General features: G+C 42.2%; 1 protein-coding gene across 10 annotated transcripts in view; it reads left to right on the top strand.

The window, feature by feature from the left end:
* The window catches only part of kif16ba (kinesin family member 16Ba), a 32,238-nt gene extending 13,298 nt beyond the window's left edge, over positions 1 to 18,940 (top strand). The window contains exons 11-27 of one of the 10 annotated variants that reach the window (XM_038307383.1): positions 45 to 110; positions 417 to 476; positions 565 to 684; positions 794 to 845; positions 926 to 1,063; positions 1,200 to 1,282; positions 1,358 to 1,446; positions 6,368 to 6,400; positions 6,691 to 6,744; positions 6,845 to 8,182; positions 8,297 to 8,455; positions 8,618 to 8,723; positions 8,956 to 9,003; positions 9,239 to 9,286; positions 16,313 to 16,435; positions 17,062 to 17,151; positions 18,823 to 18,940. In XM_038307383.1, the coding sequence (XP_038163311.1) occupies positions 45 to 110; positions 417 to 476; positions 565 to 684; positions 794 to 845; positions 926 to 1,063; positions 1,200 to 1,282; positions 1,358 to 1,446; positions 6,368 to 6,400; positions 6,691 to 6,744; positions 6,845 to 8,182; positions 8,297 to 8,455; positions 8,618 to 8,723; positions 8,956 to 9,003; positions 9,239 to 9,286; positions 16,313 to 16,435; positions 17,062 to 17,151; positions 18,823 to 18,912 (2,697 nt within the window). In that variant the 3' untranslated portion in view covers positions 18,913 to 18,940. Of the gene's footprint in view, positions 1 to 44; positions 111 to 416; positions 477 to 564; positions 685 to 793; positions 846 to 925; positions 1,064 to 1,199; positions 1,283 to 1,357; positions 1,447 to 6,367; positions 6,401 to 6,690; positions 6,745 to 6,844; positions 8,183 to 8,296; positions 8,456 to 8,614; positions 8,724 to 8,955; positions 9,004 to 9,238; positions 9,287 to 12,231; positions 16,135 to 16,312; positions 16,436 to 17,061; positions 17,152 to 18,822 lie in introns of those variants that run through there. The other 9 variants (XM_038307381.1, XM_038307382.1, XM_038307385.1 and 6 more) reach the window with 9 other exon arrangements.
* Positions 18,941 to 19,180: the final 240 nt, after the last annotated feature.

The raw sequence follows: 19,180 nt of genomic DNA, 5'->3' as shown, positions 1-19,180 counted from the left end.
TGTTAATTTGTACTAGTTTAACACGTTTGTGTTTGAACCCTCAGATTGCTCTGCTGGATTCACCCACGGCTCTGAGTATGGAGGAGAAGCTGCACCAGAATGAGGCCAGGGTAAGTCGCACAGTTCCTGCTGTCCTCACATGAAAGGCTGATTAAACAGGTGTGCCACTGCAAGAACTTTCATCCGAAAAGTATGGGTTTTAAAAAATTGGGGTAAAGGCAAACCTTAAACTAAACATGTAGAAAATAATTTTTTATTAATAAGTTTTTATGTTTTCCTTCAGTTTTTCCATTTTTAATTCCTTTCTGCTCTTTATGTTTTAAATTTCTGCAACACTGACGGTCCGTTGTCGTTACTTCAATCCCAGAGCGTTAAATCTACTGCAAGTTGAAACTCTGGGTGGTTTTTGTTCGCAGGTTCTGGAGCTTACAAAAGAATGGACCAACAAATGGAATGAGACTCAGAACATCCTAAAGGTGAGACTCCGATTTGTTGGACTGGATTATGTACCAGGTTCAGTTTTAAATATTTAAGAACTTTTTGTGAATGTTTGTGATGCTGCAGGAGGAAACTCTGGCTCTCAGGAAAGAAGGAATCGGAGTGGTGTTGGACTCTGAGCTGCCACACCTCATCGGCATCGATGACGACCTTCTCAGCACCGGCATCATCCTGTATCACCTTAAGGTGATGCCAGACAAAGTGTTTCAAATCTGAAATGAGTTTGAAGGAATTTCCCCAATCAGGTATGAGGTGTTTGGGTTGTTCAGGACATGTCTCTATGTTTTGACCTCAGGAGGGACGTACATACGTGGGCCGAGAGGATGCATCCACCGAGCAGGACATCAGTAAGTCCCCCTCCTGTTGCCTGATTAATCCAAGTCCAGTACAAGTTCTGTTTTGTAGATATTCTGTTCTCCTCCTGCAGTTCTGCACGGTCTGGACCTGGAGAGCACACACTGTGTGTTTGAGAACCAGAGCGGGACGGTTACCCTGGTGCCGCTCGGAGGAGCTCAGTGTTCTGTTAACGGGGTTCAAGTGACAGCACCGTCGCAGCTCAACCAAGGTGAGGCACCACCTTTAAAGTGATACTTCTGGGTTTTTTCAGGTCTCCATGCATCTCAAGCTGCTGATTTGGTGTATAGTTCTAAACGGATGGATCTGGATGTTTTCGTTTGTTTTACCTTCTGTTGGTGGTTTAGGAGCCGTTATCCTGCTGGGCCGGACCAACATGTTTCGTTTCAACCATCCGAAGGAAGCAGCCAAACTAAGGGAGAAACGGAAGGTGAGTGCAGGGGAGTCCAGAGTTCTTTGATTTGCTTTCAGTCGGAGCAATGTAGTGACTCTGGTGTCTCCTTAGAGCGGCCTCCTGTCATCGTTCAGCCTGTCCATGACGGATCTCTCCAAATCCTGTGAGAACCTCTCCACTGTGATGCTCTACAACCCGGGGTGAGTCAGTGTCCCTCAGCACTTCATCCTGCTGCATCCCAACATAGACCCTCCTCCACCTCAGGCCTCAGCAGATTTAGCTGTGGTTCATTTATCTGGTTGGCTAAATGAGACACACCTGACTGACAGGTGGGGGCGTGGTTCACTGAAACGACCTGCTGCCTTTAATTCAACATCAGATTTATTGGCTCATCAGCTGACAAAAGTTCACTAAGCTGAGGCATCAAGTTTCCCTGATGGAAACTTTAAAGAAATCAGGAGGAACAGAATCGGCCTATTAAATAAGAATAACAATAGAAATACGTTTTTAATTCTGTAATTTGAATCAAAATAATTTATATTCTATAGATTCAATTCAACCAGAGAGGCTCATTGCAGATTGTTTTTATCCTCTATTGATTTTTAAAATATTTTTTACAGCTAATATAACCCTAAATTATATATATATTGTTAAAACAAAACTGGAGGATTAAATCAGACCAATAGGTTTTTATCTGTTACGATCCATCATCCACTATGATGGTGAGCTCTGACTTGGCCAGTGTGAAGCCAAACCTGAACTTCAGAGAATATTTGAAGCATCTTATGTGAGACTCTTGCTCATCTTTCCAAAGTCCTTTAATTTCTTTTGCAAAGATAATTTTTTTAAGATTAAAGGTTTAGGTTAAAGGTCTGGAGGAAGAAAATCAACTTCTCTTTGAGTCTAGTGTTAAATTTCTACAGTCAGTCGTGACTACAGTGCCATCAGGAGAGGCTGTTATGATTTCTCACCCACATCAGTAGATTATCTAATTTTCCAGCAGGACTTGGTACCAGCTCACATTGCCAGTGGAACCAGCAATGCCTTAAATCACTATAGTAACCACTGCAAACTGGTCCAGCTGAATCTTCCGGGTATAAAGAGAACGAGTCTTGAATTAAAAAGGCAGACAAGCTGAAGGCTATAAAAGGCACCAGGGCTTCCCTGACCTCTCAGCAGAAGCAAAGGTTGACCTCCTCCATGCTAAAATGCATTGATGGTAGGATTCAGGCAGAAGGCCAGACTAGGTAGAAGGCAGATACTGAACATGGACATAAAGTTCAGTAGGGTCGTAATACTTGTTTGTTTATATTTTTATTGATGGGATGTAATAATGCAGTCTCCTGAGAAACTAGAGCCCCGTTTACACTACCCTCTAAAAAACCGGTCCGTGCCGAGCTTGGATCAGTTAACCGTGCCAAGCTCGGTTCCTTAACATTCAGGAAGTTTGTGGAGAGTCGGGAGAAGAAGGCAGGCTTTGGTGAATATACCTGATGGAGTCTGCTTTTGGGAAGTGGATACGACAAAGGATCTAACAAATCAGGGCTACAGACGCAGGAAAATACAACTGGAGTTGAGGTTCATCGCAACGCAGAATCATCACTGGAAGTTGTGTGGATCGGTACGGAAGCTTGTATTTTCATGAATGTCAAAAATGTTATGATTAGGGAGGCTGTTAAGAGATGACGTGCTCTTCTCATGCCCTCTTTGTTATCTAAGAACTGAGCCAGAACTGGACCAAGCCTAGCTCTACTGATGAACTAGTACGTGGTTCGGTTGGGTCTGTCGCAGTCCGGTTCAGATATGTGTGCCATTTACAGGTAACAGTTATTTCGCTTAGATCTTGACACGATTTCAAAAGGGTAGTGTAAATAAGGGCTTATTTTTCTGATTTTAGTTGTTCATGGTTTGTTAAAGTCTCTGGTAGAGGGCCGGGGAATCAGAACCTTAAAGAAACACACTAATTCTTTTGGAATTGGGACCAAATGTGTGTCTGGTTTTAGAAACAACCCAAGATGGCCTAAGAGAGCTGAGCTGGAAACCTAAAAAACTGTGTGAGTTTCTCTATGGGAATAATTTAGGCTAGCTACGGTTGAAGTAAAGTTCTGGAAGAACATTAAAATGGCCCAAATGCTGAAAGTCTGCAAGGCAAGTTAATTTGTATAGTACAGTTCAGTACAAGGACAATTCAAAGTGCTTTACACAAATTAAATAATATAATAGAAGAAAAATAGGAGCAGAACTATTGCAAATAAAGATAAAAGCAGGTAGTAAAACATTTTGACCACAACCTTAAACTAGTAATATATCAGTTAACATTTAAACTCAGAAAAGAGTCGAAAGCAGCTCTAAACAAGTAGGGTCTTAACTTTGACTTAAAAGAACTCAGGCTTTCAGCACTTTTACAGTCTATACAAATCTGTATGTATTTTGGTGCTGATCCATTCAGTGATTTATTTACTAACAGAAGGATTTAAAGGTTTTTTTCTCTAAATAAAAGGGAGCCAATGCAAGGACTTCAGAACTGGGCTGAACTTAGAATGTTCTCTACTTTCTAAGTTCTAGAGAGAAGTTTTTCTAGCTCCTGCTTATGCATTAGTCATTTAATCCTGCAAATGATCTTCATGTTATAACAGGCTGACTCAGACCTGAACCTTCAAAGGCACGTAAAGGGAGTTACTGAGTCCATCATGACACCAAGATTTTGGCCATAATCAGTGGTTTCTAGCTGTACTAGCTGAAGCGGTGAGGTAAAGCTGGATCTCTCCTTGATTGGTTTGAAGATTATTACCTCAGTTTTGTTTTTATTTAGTTGGAAAAAACATTATGTTGCATCCACTTATTGATCTGTTATAAGCATCTAGCCAATGGGCTCATAGTCACCTGGTGACATTTTCATGTAAAGCTGGTTATCGTCTGCATATTTATGGTAACTGTTCTTTTTTGCTATAATCTGAGTTTAGGGGATAATGTAGATATTCAATAGAAGGGACCCCAGAATGGAGCCTTTAGGAACTCTACGTGTGGTTTTTCTGGTCTCTGAAGTTCCATACTGACACATAGAAGTCCCTACCCTTCAGGTAGGATTTAAACCAGACCAGAGCGGTATCAGAAAGGCCGACCAAGTTTTCCTGGCACTGTAGTCAAATCAAGTGATCAACAGTATCAAATGCTTCATTGAGGTCAAATAATATCTGCACTGTGGTTCTTCCATGGTCTGAATTTATACGGATGTCACAAAACACCTTAATCGGGTCTAGGGATGGGGATCGAAACCCGGTTCCATCAAGGACCCGGTTCCACTTTTTTCAAAACCCGAAAATCAATAACGTTTGGGCTTATCGATACCACTATCGAGTCTGGTCGTTTTTTTTTTTTTTTCTCCCGGAGGTCCTGTAACATAATTGTGTGTCCCTCGAGTCGCGTCACAGCATTTAAATCAAATCAATCCAATCACTGCAGCATGACCACCAATATTTTGGAATGAAATTGTAAGCAAACAGATATTAAAAGTAAAACAAGTGAAGTCTGGCACTTAACTTTGCTCGCGACTCGAGGATGGCTGAACAGAAAAGACTCCTCCTGCTGCTGCCGCCGCACCACAGTGGGGCCCGTCTTCATCATCCACTCAGAGTACCACTGGTAAGCGCGCACACAGACTTTGTAGCTTGACCGGTCAGTAAAAAAATAGTAATTGTGAAATTCGTGTTGTAATCGGAAGCATACAAGCTAGTTAGCTTGAAAAGTAAATAAAGTTTCAGACGTGCTGCATGATGATGTGTTCAGATTGGCTCAGTAAAACGACAATTAGGTTATCATGATGTGTTCAAGTGTAACGTAAAGAAAAGGGAAATTGAGTTTTTAGCGAGAAACATGAGTAATACAGTTGTATATTGCTCTAATTATTTTAGAATATACCGTATAATTAAACTACTGATGCCAACATTTATTAAAAATTACATTTAATTTAAAATACAATTATTTATTTGTTAAATATTTTCCTAATCACTAAAAACATGATGAAAAGTGACAGTAGACAATAAATTAACCAACAATTGTGAAAATATATTCTAGTTAGTTTTATGTCATTTCGAAGTGGCCTATTACATTAGCCATGTTTATTGAAGGCTAGAAACGTTTTTGTTGAGCTCACTTGTTAAGCAATAAAAGCAATACCAGTTCTGCTAAAAAATATTGTTGCATCGTCTTTCCACCAAATAACAGAAAAGTATCGATAGTGGTATCGATAAAGACTCGGATCGATAAGGAGTATCGATAAAGGTATCGATATCAATAAATGTTAACGATCCCCATCCCTAATCGGGTCAGTCTCTGTACTGTGGTTGGCACGGAAACCTAACTGTAAGACATCAAAGCAAACGGTCATTGTTAAGAACGCATTTAAGGGGAGGTTTGAGATGGGCCTGTAGTTTTGCAGGAAGCAAGTAAAGATATGAATGAGGAAAGTTGTGGTGAGGGAAAGGGGGAAAAAAAGAAAAAAAAAACAGGGCAGCTTAAAAACTGATTTATTCAACTTTTTTGTTGTTTTTTTATCAACTCAAACCTTAAATCAGATGATCAAATTCTTTCACCTTAAAGTTATTTTAATCCTGTTTGTAATTTTCAAAATGTTTGACATATTTTTAAGATTTTATCTTTTATTAGAGAAGAAAATAGGAAGGACTTTGAGAATTCAGATTAAATCTGAAAATTATGCAATGAGTAAAAGAAAAACCCATTTTATTTTACATTTTTAGTTTAGTTTTTTTGGTTTTTCAGAATTATGCAAGTCTTCGTGCATTTCTGAGGTTCTTAAATTAAATTTGTATCTATCTTACTGTTTTATTTAAATATTTTAGATGAAAGGGTTTATTTTGTTCATCAATTAAAATACCTTTTCTATGTGTATATTCTTGGGGATTTATTTTTGGCTAAAGAATGAGAACATTTAGTCGAGATTAAAATGAAATTGAAATGTAAAGCAACTGAGAAAAATTCAGGAAGTTTTTTTTGTGTCACATTTATCTAATTTATAACCACCTTTTTATCCTGAGCTGATCTAAATAAACACCCAGCTTACGGATGAGGAATTAACTTTGTCCCCCCCTGTCCTGTTGACAGTCTCTTCACTCAGAAGGGCCCCGTCTTCCTCAGGTAGACTCAGTCGTCCACTTCTTGTCTAACTGTCCCGTCCTGACCCAAAGGCGTCTGTCGACTCGTCCACCTCACCCTCACTGTCTTATTTCATTTAGTCACATCAGTTTGCCGCTTTTGTCCTCTCTGTGACGTCCTACACTAGAGCCTGTGTCCATGCCTGGAGTTTCCCGTCAAGCTTGTTTTCTTTTTTCTTTGCTGCTTCCACTCACTCAGCTCATTTTTGTCCCCTGAGTGTCCGTCAGTTTTTGGGTAATGGTGCAGGAAGTTACCTGTGTTTGTTTCCTCAGGTTGGAGTTTGAACGGCAGCAGAGGGAAGAGCTGGAGAAACTGGAAATGAAAAGGTAAACAGGTTTTTGAGGAATTGCATCAGATTATCGACGGTCGATTGGTTCTTTATGAGCGCCAAAAGGGGATTTGCTTTACGGGTTTGTTTTTCTGCAGGAGGCTAATCAAAGAGATGGAGGCGAAGCAGCTAAGTGAAAAGGCGGAGCTGGAGCGCCTACAGCAGGAGGTGGAGAGTCAGCGCAAAGAATCTGAGGAGGTGCAGCAAAGGATCCTCCGTCAGGAGGAGACCCTTCGTCGCCGTAGCCAGGACATCGAGAGCCGTCTCCGAGACTTCTTGGCTGAAAAAGAGCGCTTTGAGGAGGAGAGGCGTTCTGAAATCCAGGAAGTGGAGCTGCAGCGCAGAAAACTTCAGAAGCTGCAGCAGGAGGAGGAAGAGGAGGAACAGGAGGTGAAGCGTCTGCAGCAGGAGGCTGCAGAGCAGACTGAGATCTATCGTGAGCTGGAGCGACTGAAGAGGGAGCGCGAGGAGCAACAGATCCGCCTGGAGATGGAGCGGCGGCGGCTGGAGGAGCAGGAGCGGGAGCAGCTGAGTCTTGTTGGGAGGCTGGAGGAGCAGCTGAGGGAGAAACAGGAGGCAGCCGCCGCCCTGCTGACCATGGAGGATGTCCGGCGCCTAGAGGAGGAGAGACGTGGGCTGGCTGAGATCAGAGAGGCGCTCCTGCGAGCCAAAGAGGCGGCTGAGCGGACGGACGTGGAGGACGCCAGCAAAGAGGCGCGCTCCGTCCAGAGGCAGTACACCGCCTTTAAGGAGGCTCAGGTGAAGGAGCTGGGAAATCTGGAGGAGGGGCTCCGACGGCAGAGGGACCTTCTGGAGAAAGAGGTGGCGGCAGAGAAGAGCACGCTGCTGCTCCTAGCCCACGGACTGAAGGAGCGGCAGCAGCAGCAGCTGAAGGAGGTGCAACACAAAGGAGCTCAGGAAACCACAGCAGTCTGTCAGGAGGAGCAGCTCCTGCGGCAGGCAGAGCACCGACTGCACTTCAAGGAGCGACAGCTGGCCAACCTGGCCGTCAGCCTCCTCCCTGCATTGGCGGAGGAGAAACAGAGGGCCGTGGAGGTGCTGGAGCGCAGCGCCGTGGAAAACGATGAGAATTGCGACGGCCCACCTGGACTGGACAACACGCTGTTCCAGGTGGAGAAGGAGCTGGAGGACAAGGAGGAGAAGCTGCACCTCCACTGGCACAGTGCCCAGCAGCTGCAGCAGCTCCAGGAGACCTATGAGTTTACGGCCAATGTGGCCCGGCAGGAGGAGAAGGTTCGGAGGAAAGAGAAGGAGATCCTAGAGTCAAAGGAGAAGCAGCAGAGGGAGGCCATGGAGCAGGCGGTGGCCCGGCTGGAAAGGAGGCACTCTTCTCTGAGACGCAGTGTCTCCCTGGATCCGGACACTGAGGAGCAAAGGTGTTCCATAAGACCTGGGGCTGAGCTGGACCAGCAGAGGTAGAGCCCGGTTCTTGTTCACATAAATCCACCCTCTACTTGGTCATGAATCTGTCCTCCTGTTAGGATGGACCCCATTGATAAAAGGTGTTTTTTGTTTTTTTTCCCCCACAGAGTGGAGCGTGAGATCCAGAAGCTGAGGCAGAGGATCAGCGAAGGTGAGAACCACAGCCGGACTCAGTCGGTCAGTACCGACGAGAAGACGGGCCTCACCAGCTCTCCGGTCGGCCACATCCAGGGCCTGAACCCACTGCTGCCGCTGTCTGATGACAGGTAGGGCTCTGGATCCTGGTGCTGCTCAGTCCCTCCTCTCTAGCTTTAGGCCCCCTTAAGTATAAACATTCCTCACTGATGTTTTTTTTTATTTCACTGCTGCTTCTGCTCCTCTGGAGCATTCAAGAAAATCGAGTCATTAACACTCTGCCTGTCTAGCAGAATAAACGCTTACATTGAGGAGGAAGTCCAGCGCCGGCTCCGCAAGATTAACCTCCTGAACGGCGGCAGTAGCATGGATCTGTCCCTGTCCTGTGAATCTCTCAGGGTAAGTTCCAGTTTTACCCTGGCAGAAAATCTGTGATTTCAGATCTGCTTCTGTTATTCTACCTGTGGACCTTGAAAACCTTAGTTCTGGTTTGAAGCTTCAAGAAGCAGCTGGTTTCCATTATTGAGGGAACAGATCATTTCCCTTACTGTCGTTATTAGCAGTAAAGATCTAGCAGGTGTAGAGATAATGTTTGTGTGCAGAACTGATCTTCAGCTCTTCAACTCTGCAGGACGACGAGGATATTAGCGACTGTAGCTCTGTTAGATTAACAGATGAGGTAAGACCAGGATCCATCAACCGTCGCTTGTTCCTGCCCCATAATCTGCATGAACCCTCTGATGATGATGATGGTTTTCCTGGGGTTAATTTGGTCCCACTTTTTATTGGATCGTGCTCCCTTCCTCTCCTTAATTCCAACAAAACAAAATAAAAACATAAAAAATTTAAAAAAGAGCTGATTTACAACAGCCTGTTTGTTTTATGGTGCCCTTAAGTTTTATTTCCATTTTTAGGAGGACGAGAAGCTGCAGAACATAAATCCACGAAGGCTGAAGTACGAGGTGAGACCTCAGTCTTATGAGCTTTGATTCTAAGATTTATCATTGCTGTAATTCTTTTATATTGCTTACTTTGCATGAAAAATGGTTTCAGATGCATGTTAATTCAAAAAGTCTGATGATTTTTCATCTCTTAAAGTTTTTAATGGCATAAAATTAATGACTGTTTTAACAGAATAGTTCATCTTTATTAGGAATAAAGTTAAACCTAACCTTGAAATTCAGCAATGTCCAACATAACCAATGATGCCATGCTGTCCAGATCAGAACCAGAAGTTCTGTGACTAACACTTGGTCTAAGCATAATTTTTTTCAGTCTTATTGAAATTGAGAATATTTCAGGCTATCCAGGCTTTGACTTCCATGAGAGGGCAGATCAGAGATTTTATGAACAGAAGACCCAAAGGCTACATATACATAACAAAAGTGGCCCTAGAATAGATCCCTGAGGGACTCTACAAATATGGGAGACACTTTGTTCTCTGAGCAAAGTAAGCTTGCTTTGTGTTAATTGCTGTTGATGGAGGGTAACATTGTGAGACTTTGGAAATCATCTAAATTATTTAGTCACCAGTCAATTCAATCCCTGTTTAGACAAACCACTGTTGTTTCTCGAAGAGCTGAGTTGTAATTTCAAACCCTGAAGCTGCTGGGTGTGCTCTGCCATGAATCTCTGAACCACATCCGGATTGAAGGAGAATGTAACCCCATCATTCAAAGGTTTAAAGTTATATCTTAAGCTTTACGCTGTGCTTATCAGCCATCTGCTGTTTGTTTATTGATGGGCGGACCTGTCTGATGCAGATGTGCTGCAGCAGCAGACTGTGTTCTTCATCATTCAGTCTGGAAGAAGATACAGTCCCTCTGTGAGACACATCCTGTGACTGTTTGTGAAAGGCTGAAACTCCCTCTTGAGCAGTTCTCCCAGACTTTCCTAACTGTGACCAGGAGGGGCACCTTAGGCTTAGTTTGAAAGTGTTTAAATAGTTATATGTTTAGAATAGCTAAAAACAACTGGATTTTAAACTAGTGTTGCGCCTATGCCATTTTTTGGCCCCAATACCGATACCTGATACCTGGCTGTGCAGTATTGGCCGATACCATCTGTTTGGAATTTATGTGTGTCTGTATATATGAAGAACTACATACTACTTGGATGTAAAATAATTGCCATCATGGCTTTGTCAAGCTGCTGCCTACCTTTGTGAAGCAGGAAAAGACTAATACAAAATGAATCCAGTAGAATTTTTTTATTGCCTACCTGGAATGGGTGTTAATAGTTGAATAAACTTTTGGCTCTCAAAATGGTATCGGTGCCCTATTTGTTGGTACTCGCGATACCAATACCACCATTTGAGTGCAGTATTGGGGCCCTGCCCGATACTGGCATCGGTTTCGGTGCAACACTACTTTAAACCTGTAAATAGAAACCAAAACAGATCCCCTGTCAAGCTTTTGGTTTGTTTGTTGTTTTGTTAGATTGTCAGCATTTTGACGTATTGCTCAGTGCATTAAAAGTTTGAAAAGTCAAATGGTAAATTAAAGTAAAATGTCCTCTGAAGTAGTTTTTCAAATGTTAAATCAGTTTGAGAAAAAAACTCTGGATGGAACTTCAGACAACTATCCAGATTTAAAATCAATCATCTTGAACATTAAGCTTAGGCAATTTTGTGCTTTAGGTTATTTAGTTTAGATATTTACTTTTTTTTAGGGTTAAATTAATTTTAATACGGGCTCAGATACATGCATACATGCTTTCATCTAAAACCTTCCAGCAGTAAAGGTTAAAGGTATTGGACTTTAAATCAATGATCATGAGGGTAGCTGTAGTTTCCTGCCATTTCTGGAATGACACTCAGAGCACTTCCCTACCTCTTAGGCATAGTTGCGGTAGCACCATGCTGCAGTTCAGTGTTATTGCTAGTCATACTGGGACATCCTTGGGTGATGCTGGGTGCGGTGGTGCCACAGGAGTGACTCGTGTATGGAGGTCTATGTCAATCCTCAACAAGACCGACCTTTGATCTAATCTTGGCCTGTAGACCAGGGTCCAGAACTTTTACACATATTTTCCCTCTTTTTTTAACCCTATCCTGTCATTTCCTGTCAGCATACTGACAAATGTCAATTGTGCCAAAACACAGGAGGTGGCCCATTGGAGGAGTACTTACAAATTTCAAATTAGGACCCAGTTGGTTTCCAAATGGACAATGAATGGATCCAAACTGGACCAGAGAAAGGAGGATAACACTAAGTTTCTGAGATAAGCTTCCAAAATATCTAACCAAAATTCCTACTGGGAATTCATGACCTTTGCTTTAAATCTGCGGTTGTGGAAGAAGCAGACCAGCTTAGTTTACCTTGTCGAGTTAAGATGGAGTTACCAGATTTTAGCCTGAATGGTGTCAGAAGCTTGTTGATGGACAAAAGATGTTTGGATGATGCCCGGCTTGTTAAGAGACATTTGAAAAACTTATGCGGTCTACCGTTTGTGTTTATCTTAGCCTGTGTCTTTGTATGTTAAACACACTTTGGGTTTACAAGTTTGATTTTCAGTCTTGTTTTAAGAAATTATGAGAGGCAAGAAAAGTTTCACTGATAAGACAGTTCAAAGTTGTTAATCTGTTCAACTGTAGGAAACTAACTACCGGTATTTAGATTAAATAAAAAAAATTCTATAAACACCCTACCAATGGCACTTCCTTCTAGTCATAAAGGCTAATTTATTTAAACTTTAGTTATTTCAAATCAACATTTGACTGAGAAGTAATTTTCTGCTTAATTTGCATGTCGACCTCTTCCCACTCTGTCACAATCTCTTATGTCTCACCTGTGCACCTGGTGATTGGACTGTAATTCTCATTGGGTGGATCACGGACTTCAGCTTAATTCACACACAGTTTCCATCCTTGCCGATGTAGTCATGGACTTCCCCCTTCTGCACACAGAATACCTGCTGGTCTAACCTCATGGACCTTCCGGGATTTGAGACAAGTTTACTCCAGGATGTCCAGAACGTGTTTGAAGAACCAAAGAATGAACTTGAGGAGCCTGAGAGAGAAAAAAAGCTCAAGTCCTTGGATAAACTCTTGATTGAAAAATACTTTGATAAAGAAAAATGGTGGGAAGGAGAAGTAAATATTCTTGCAGAAAATGGGCTCCGGGCTCTTTGTGGACCCGATTGTTGCTACAAAAGCCAAGAGAACAGACTGATTGGAAACCATAACATTACCAGTAACTGTAACAATTTCTACTTTGACTCTAATGACAAGAAGATGTTGAACAAACCATTTGATCACCATTCAGATAAATCAAACTATTATCAGATATGTGAGAAAGAAGGAGACAAAAAATCTGAATTTTCAAAGCCTCAAAGCTCTGATATCCCAAATCAAGAGGAGGAGACTAATGGGTCAATAAAACAAGAAGCAGAAAAAATATCAATGCTTAGGATAAATTCATTAGAGGATCTTGAAAATGTAAAGAATCAAGCTCAAAACATTCACAGACATTCAATAGAAGAACTTGAGCTTTTAAAACTGGAAAGCTCTGGCAAGGAGTTAATCAGGGCAGAAGAAGTTTCTAAAAAACACTCTATCAGCCCTATTAAAGAGGAAAGAGATTTCAAACCTTGCAGCCATAGTTTTGAGGATCAGAAAGAGCCCATTGTTCAAACCCAAACGCAGGAGAAGGGAAAAGTGTCAGAAAAGTCAAATTCTCAAATATCCTGCAATGATTTCGTCAGCTCTGCGCAGGATTCAAAACAAGAAATGTTGGACGGTAACAACCGCATTTTAGACCACTTTGAAAATGATGAGAATCAATCTAGTGTAATTGAGAGAGCAGACAAGTCTGAACTGTTAAAGCTGCAAAGCTCTGGGAGTGAGTTCATCATCTCAAAGCAAGATTTAAAAGAAGCCATAAACTGTCCAGTAAAGCAAGAGAACTCTGAGAATAAAAGCAGCGTTTTAGACAATCCTGAAAATGTCCAAAATCAAAGCCTTAGCCTGGAAGGCAAAGAAGAGAGGGAAAACGACAAAGAGGCATCAGTAAATCGGGGACCGTCTAACAGGAGCTACATTTGGGATTACATTTCTAAAGTCAAGAACCAAACTCTTTATCCGTTGACTATCAGAGAGTCCGAACTGCTCAAGTGGCTGAGTTCTGGTAGACACCATGTCGGCTCCAACCAAGATGTAAAGTCACTTGATGTGGAAACTGAAGAAGAAAAAAGCAATGCTGCAGGAAGGACTGGTTGGGGCTATGTCTGGGAAAATGTTTTTAAAGTTAAGAATCAAACTCTGCCCCCATGGATTAATGGAGAGCTTGAAATGCTAAAGCTTCTGAGTTCTAGCAGAGCTGAAAAAGGATCAGAAAACTCTGAGTTAACGGAAGTAACCAGCAGGAGCAATCTTTGGGATTATGTTTCCAAGATTAAGAACCAAACTCTACACCCATTGACTGATGGAGACTTTGAACTGCGCAGTTGGCTGAGTTCTGGTAGAGACTATATCAGCTCCAAACAAAACATAATGTCAGTTAATGATAAAACAGACCAAGAATTGGGTGATGCTGCAGATGGGGTTTCAGCTGGAAGAAGCTCTGTGTGGGACTATGTCAATAAAGTGAGAAACCAAACACTGTACCCATGGAGAGCCCAGGATTCTAAGCTGTCCATAGATCAGGCATCCTATTTACCCAACTCTGACGATGAGTCTGTTATGTCTGGGCTGAACTCAAAGTTGGTTGTGGGGGGAATGGGACAAGAAACGGTTAAATCTCCAGAAAGTGCAACCTCTAGCATGAGCAATCTTTGGGACTATGTTGCAAAGGTTAAAACACAAACCCTTTATCCATGGAGGTCAGATGAACCAGAGTGTCCACAGTCAAATGTCGAGCAGGATACAGTTGCCCTTGTTGATAATATTGGACAAGGAAAAAATGAGAAACCACAGGGCATGACCAGTAGGAAATATCTCTGGGACTATGTTACAAAGGTCAAGAACCAAACCCTCTGGAGAGCAGAGGAAGCTGAGCTGTTCAAGGACCAGTCGGCCAACTTCCACCGCTCAGAAAACGATCCCATCCAAGTTCTGGGTGAAATGAACAAAAGCCAAGTTTTGGGCTACTTTACAGGAAAGCTTTCAGATGTGTACAAAGATGCTGAGAGACGATTACAGGGCACACGAGACTTCATTCGAAACGTAGGGGTCAGTGATATGAAGTATGCGGTTTCTCAGTACGTGAACATGTCTAAAGATCTCCCACTGATTCAACAAACAAAACTTCAACCCCAATCAAACATTGTTCCTGAAAAGAAAGTCAAATTGGTGGATCTGTCGAGTACATGCCTCCATAGTGGTTCTCAAGGATTTGGCTTGAATGCAGCCTCATTATGGCCCAAGGGGTCTGTGTCCTCAATCAGAAACACTGGTACAGAGAATTCCCGTCCAGAGGAGTTTTATCAGGGTCTTGTTGAGTTTCCACCAGCTTTGACAGAACTTCGTGGTCTCTCATCCCAGCAGATCCTGGAAAAAATTCATTCTCTATCCGCTGAAAGATCAGTTAAAAAGATTCTGAGCGTCTTTTGGCTCAGAGCTGCCAGCTATGAGCAATCCAGGCCAAAACCAGTTTCCCTACTTTTGTCAGAAGAGGGTCTGACTGTTATTTCAGCTGAAAAAGACACCATCGGTCTTTTCCATCATTTCGACTTTATTGAAATCAAGGAGGTTCAGATCAGTTTGGGAGGACAGCATGTCCGTCTGATTGGGTCTAGTGAGGATTCTGTTCTGGCTGTCTTCACTTACAACCAGGAGCTTACGCAGGACTTCTGCAAGGCTCTGCTGAAGGCATCCTGTCCTCAGAAAATCTCTGAGGTGACAGAAACCCACCCATTGCTTTCAGAGGACCTGATGGCTCTGTCTTTGGATTGGACCTCCAGGGTTTCTGATATTGTCTTGGAGAGTGGTCTGAAAGTCACCTCAAGATTCAAGCGGGTTCTTGCAGACCTTTTCTACATCATTCATGGGAATATGGACGGTCCTGACAAACCCTCTCTGGCGAATATACATCCTCTGCTCTACACCAGCGTCAGGGTGACAAGCTCAGGCTGGGGTCAACCGGACTCTCTGTTCCAGTTCCTTCTAACGGACTCTCATATTGGTCTTCTTCAGGAGGATGGAGTCTTTCATCCAGTGCCACGGGGATCCAGCAAGGTTCCCGTTAAGCCCCAGTTCCAGGGACTAAAGCTGCGCAGGCGTTCAGACATCAGGTGTCTGCTTGTCAGAAGGAATGAATCCTGCTTTGGTGTAGATGTGGTCTTTACAAATCACTGTAGTCAAAGTCTGAAACGGAGGGTGGAGTTTAGGCATGGCTCAGCAGATGTTCCGTTCTCCAGCAAGCCACGCGACTCTTGGAAATTAACTTTTGGCTGCTCTTCAGAAGCTCAAATGCTCATAAACCATTTGTGCATCTAAAAGGGGACCTAACCACAGTTCATCTGCAACAGTGACTCTGGGGAGTATCAAGTGCTCCGTTAATTTTAGGATGTAAACCATTTTCAAAGACAAATTAACATTAAAATGAATTTTAAGTGTTTTTTTAAACTTATTTTAAACTTTTCTATGACATATTGAAATCATAGGGACTATATTTAAAGGGGCTTTAATGAGTGCAATAAAAATAAGCTGCTGCTGACCAAAGAAAGTTTGAAGTTTATTCATCATAATGACTTGTTTGTTACAAGGGGAGATTAATGGTGTCACTTATTCATTTCGTTACAATGGGAAATGCCAGTAAATATTGAATTTTGCACGTTATTTTTGTGTTGTTGATTTCAAACTAAATAAAGATTATTTGAATTTGAGTTGAAGCCTTTTTCCCTTTTTTATATTTGATTTTTTTATTTATTTTTATTAAGGTTTTGCATTTTCCTCTAATTTATTATCAATCTGTTTAAGTATCAATCTTTTACTGTCTGCTACTCTTTCCTTCTGTTTTCCCGTCTGGTTTTGGTGATTTCTCCGGCAGCATTTGATGTCCCGAGCGGCTGGGAAGGCCTCTGATGGCGTTAAAGAGCCCATCAAAATTAGCATTCCTCGTTACGTCCTCCGTGGTCAGGGCAAGGATGAACACTTTGAGTTTGAGGTGAAGGTGAGTCCATCGAAGCAGAGTATCACTAAATGTCTTATTTATGGCTATTGAAGAATGCTAAAACAAAAAATGCCATGGAAAGATGTTCCACCATCTCCACGGAACCTCTTTTTCTGCTGACGTCATTATGTTTAGTAGATGCAATTTGTTTCGAACGACCACCTGAGCGGATCAACTATAAAAAACATTCTCCTGTTTCACAATTCATTTGTATATTTATTCATTTTGAGCAGTTTTTTTTCTTTTTATGAATATGGATTAACGGTGTCTGTAAATCAGATTAGAGTTTGTGAATATGTAAACAAAATTAAAAAGGAATGCAGCAAAACTCATTGCATATACATCTTCACATTGGTTTTATGTTTTCTCAGCGGTGTTAATGACATTTATGGTTTTACACCAGATGCAACTGTTAGTCCTGAAACTTTTAAACATTCCTTGTCTAAAACTTCTCGAAGAGTTTCAGTGTTGGCTCAGTGCCTCAGAAAATGCTAAAAGTCTCTGAGGTCCAAAGGATCCTTTTGGATCCATAACTTAGGTAAACCAACAGTCAACGAGGTTTCCCATCGTATATCATCATTTTATCTGTTGAATTCTTAGTGATGAAATGTTCCAATCTTTATCAGATTACCGTGATGGACGACACATGGACGGTGTTCAGACGCTACTCTCGCTTCAGAGAAATGCACAAAAGCCTGAAGTCCAAATATCCTGAGGTAAGCCGCGTTTATGCTCTGTCCTACAATGCTGAGGTGTTGGTATAGGTTCTGTTTTCAATCATTTTATTTATATAGCGCCAATTCACAACACGTCATCTCAATTCACCAGATCATACAGTCAAATTGCTTCAAAGTTTTCTATCTAAGGAAAACCAGTTGATTGCATCGACTCATTGACTCGAATGCAATCCCTCACACTGCAAGCATGCTTGTAGCGAGAGTGGAGAGGAAAAACTCGCTTTTAACAGGAAGAAACCTCCTGCAGAACCAGGCTCAGTGTGAGCGGCCATCTGCCGAGGCCGACTGGGGTTCAAGGAGATAGAAACAGAGATACAAAAAGCAGCTGTAAAAGGCGGCCCCGTCCAGGAAACACACAGCCAGGCAGACGAGCACCGAGCCAACTCCCATGTCAGAGGATGAAGAGGGCACATCCAGCCAGTCAATGTCAGAGAAACAGGACTACACTGGAAAACAGGCCGATCTCGAACCTCTATAAACAAAGGTGTTGATTGCAGCAGCGCGGCTGATATTTCTCTCCATGGTGGCGTCACAGCCAAACAGATGAGGCGAAGCTACTATGAGAAAAAGCAGAGAGAGCATAACTTTAGAGATTTAACTAACAGATTCTGCAGAGTGGGAGAATAGAGATGGAATGAAGCAGGGTGATGAAATAGGGGTCCCTATGTCCTCCAGAAGTCTAAAACTGTAGCAGCATAACTATAGAGATAGCTCAGGATACCCTGAGCCACTCTAACTATAAGTTTTAAGCCTACCCTTAAAAGTAGAAAGGATGTCTGCCTCACGGAGTGAAACTGGTAGGTGGTTCCACAGGAGAGGAGCCTGATAACTAAAAGATCTGCCTCCCATTCTATTTTTAGAAATTCTAGGAACCACTAGTAAACCTGCAGATTGAGAGTGAAGTGCTCTGTTAGGAAAATAAAGGAACACCTGGCCCACCCTGGCTCCACCCTGTTTGACCTGTTGCCCTCTGGAAGGCGCTACAGGCAAATGAGGATCAGGACAAACAGACTCAAGAACAGTTTCTTCCCCCAAGCCATTGCCGCCCTTAACTCCGACCTGCACTGACGGACACTTTTCACCTGGTTTGCATTATTCCCCAAGCCATTGCCCCCCCTCAACTCCGACCTGCACTGTCGGTCACTTTACACCTGTTTTGCACATCCCCCCCCCCCCCCCCCCCCCCCCCCCCCCACAATCTGTGCCAGTACTGTTTACATTTCCTTTTCACTGTTTACATTTCCTTTTCACTGTTTACATTTCCTTTTAATATATTTATATATATTTTTTGTAACTGTTTACATTTCCTTTTCCTTTTAATATATTTATATATTTTTTATATATTTTTTATTTTTATTTTTATTTCACGGTAGCTGTTATGGAAGTCCCAAATCTCATTGTATCTGTCACAGAATATAATGACAATAAAGGCTTTTTGACTTTGACTTTTGACAATCAGATCTCTGATATCAGATGGAGCTTGGCCATTTAAGGCGTTATATGTGAGAAGGAGGATTTTAAATTCTATTGTGGATTTTCTGACAGAATATCAAATGATAATAATAAAACTCATTGTCAGATTCAGGAATGGATTTTTTAAGATATTTGTTCATGTGAAACTCATCTGTGACGCCTCTTATTTCTGTACAGCTGGCGAACCTCGTGTTTCCTCCTAAGAAGCTTTTTGGGAACCGGGATGAGCGAATGGTCTCTGAGCGTCGCAGCCACTTGGAGGTATGACCAACTTGTACAAATAAACCTGTTTGGTATGTTTGAGCCAGAAATGTAACGGAGGCTTACCCTCTTAATTTTATAAAGAACCTCGAAGTGCTGGTTATCCAGACTGTCCGCACTGAGGTTCCTTTTAGTGATTAAAGACCAACAGATAAACCTAAATATTTTATTATTGAAATGAAAAAAGGCAAATATTTTAGTCAGCTTGTCCAACATGTGTTAGCTGCTGTCCATGGTGTCCCCCTCAAGCAATTGAGCTCTGAGCTTTTCTGGA

This window comes from Cyprinodon tularosa, unplaced genomic scaffold (assembly GCF_016077235.1).
Source record: "Cyprinodon tularosa strain WSP-4 unplaced genomic scaffold, ASM1607723v1 ctg608, whole genome shotgun sequence".
In the NCBI taxonomy this organism is placed as follows: domain Eukaryota; kingdom Metazoa; phylum Chordata; class Actinopteri; order Cyprinodontiformes; family Cyprinodontidae; genus Cyprinodon; species Cyprinodon tularosa.
The sequence above is the reverse complement of the archived record's forward strand: the minus strand, read 5'-3'. Positions and strand labels throughout refer to the sequence as shown.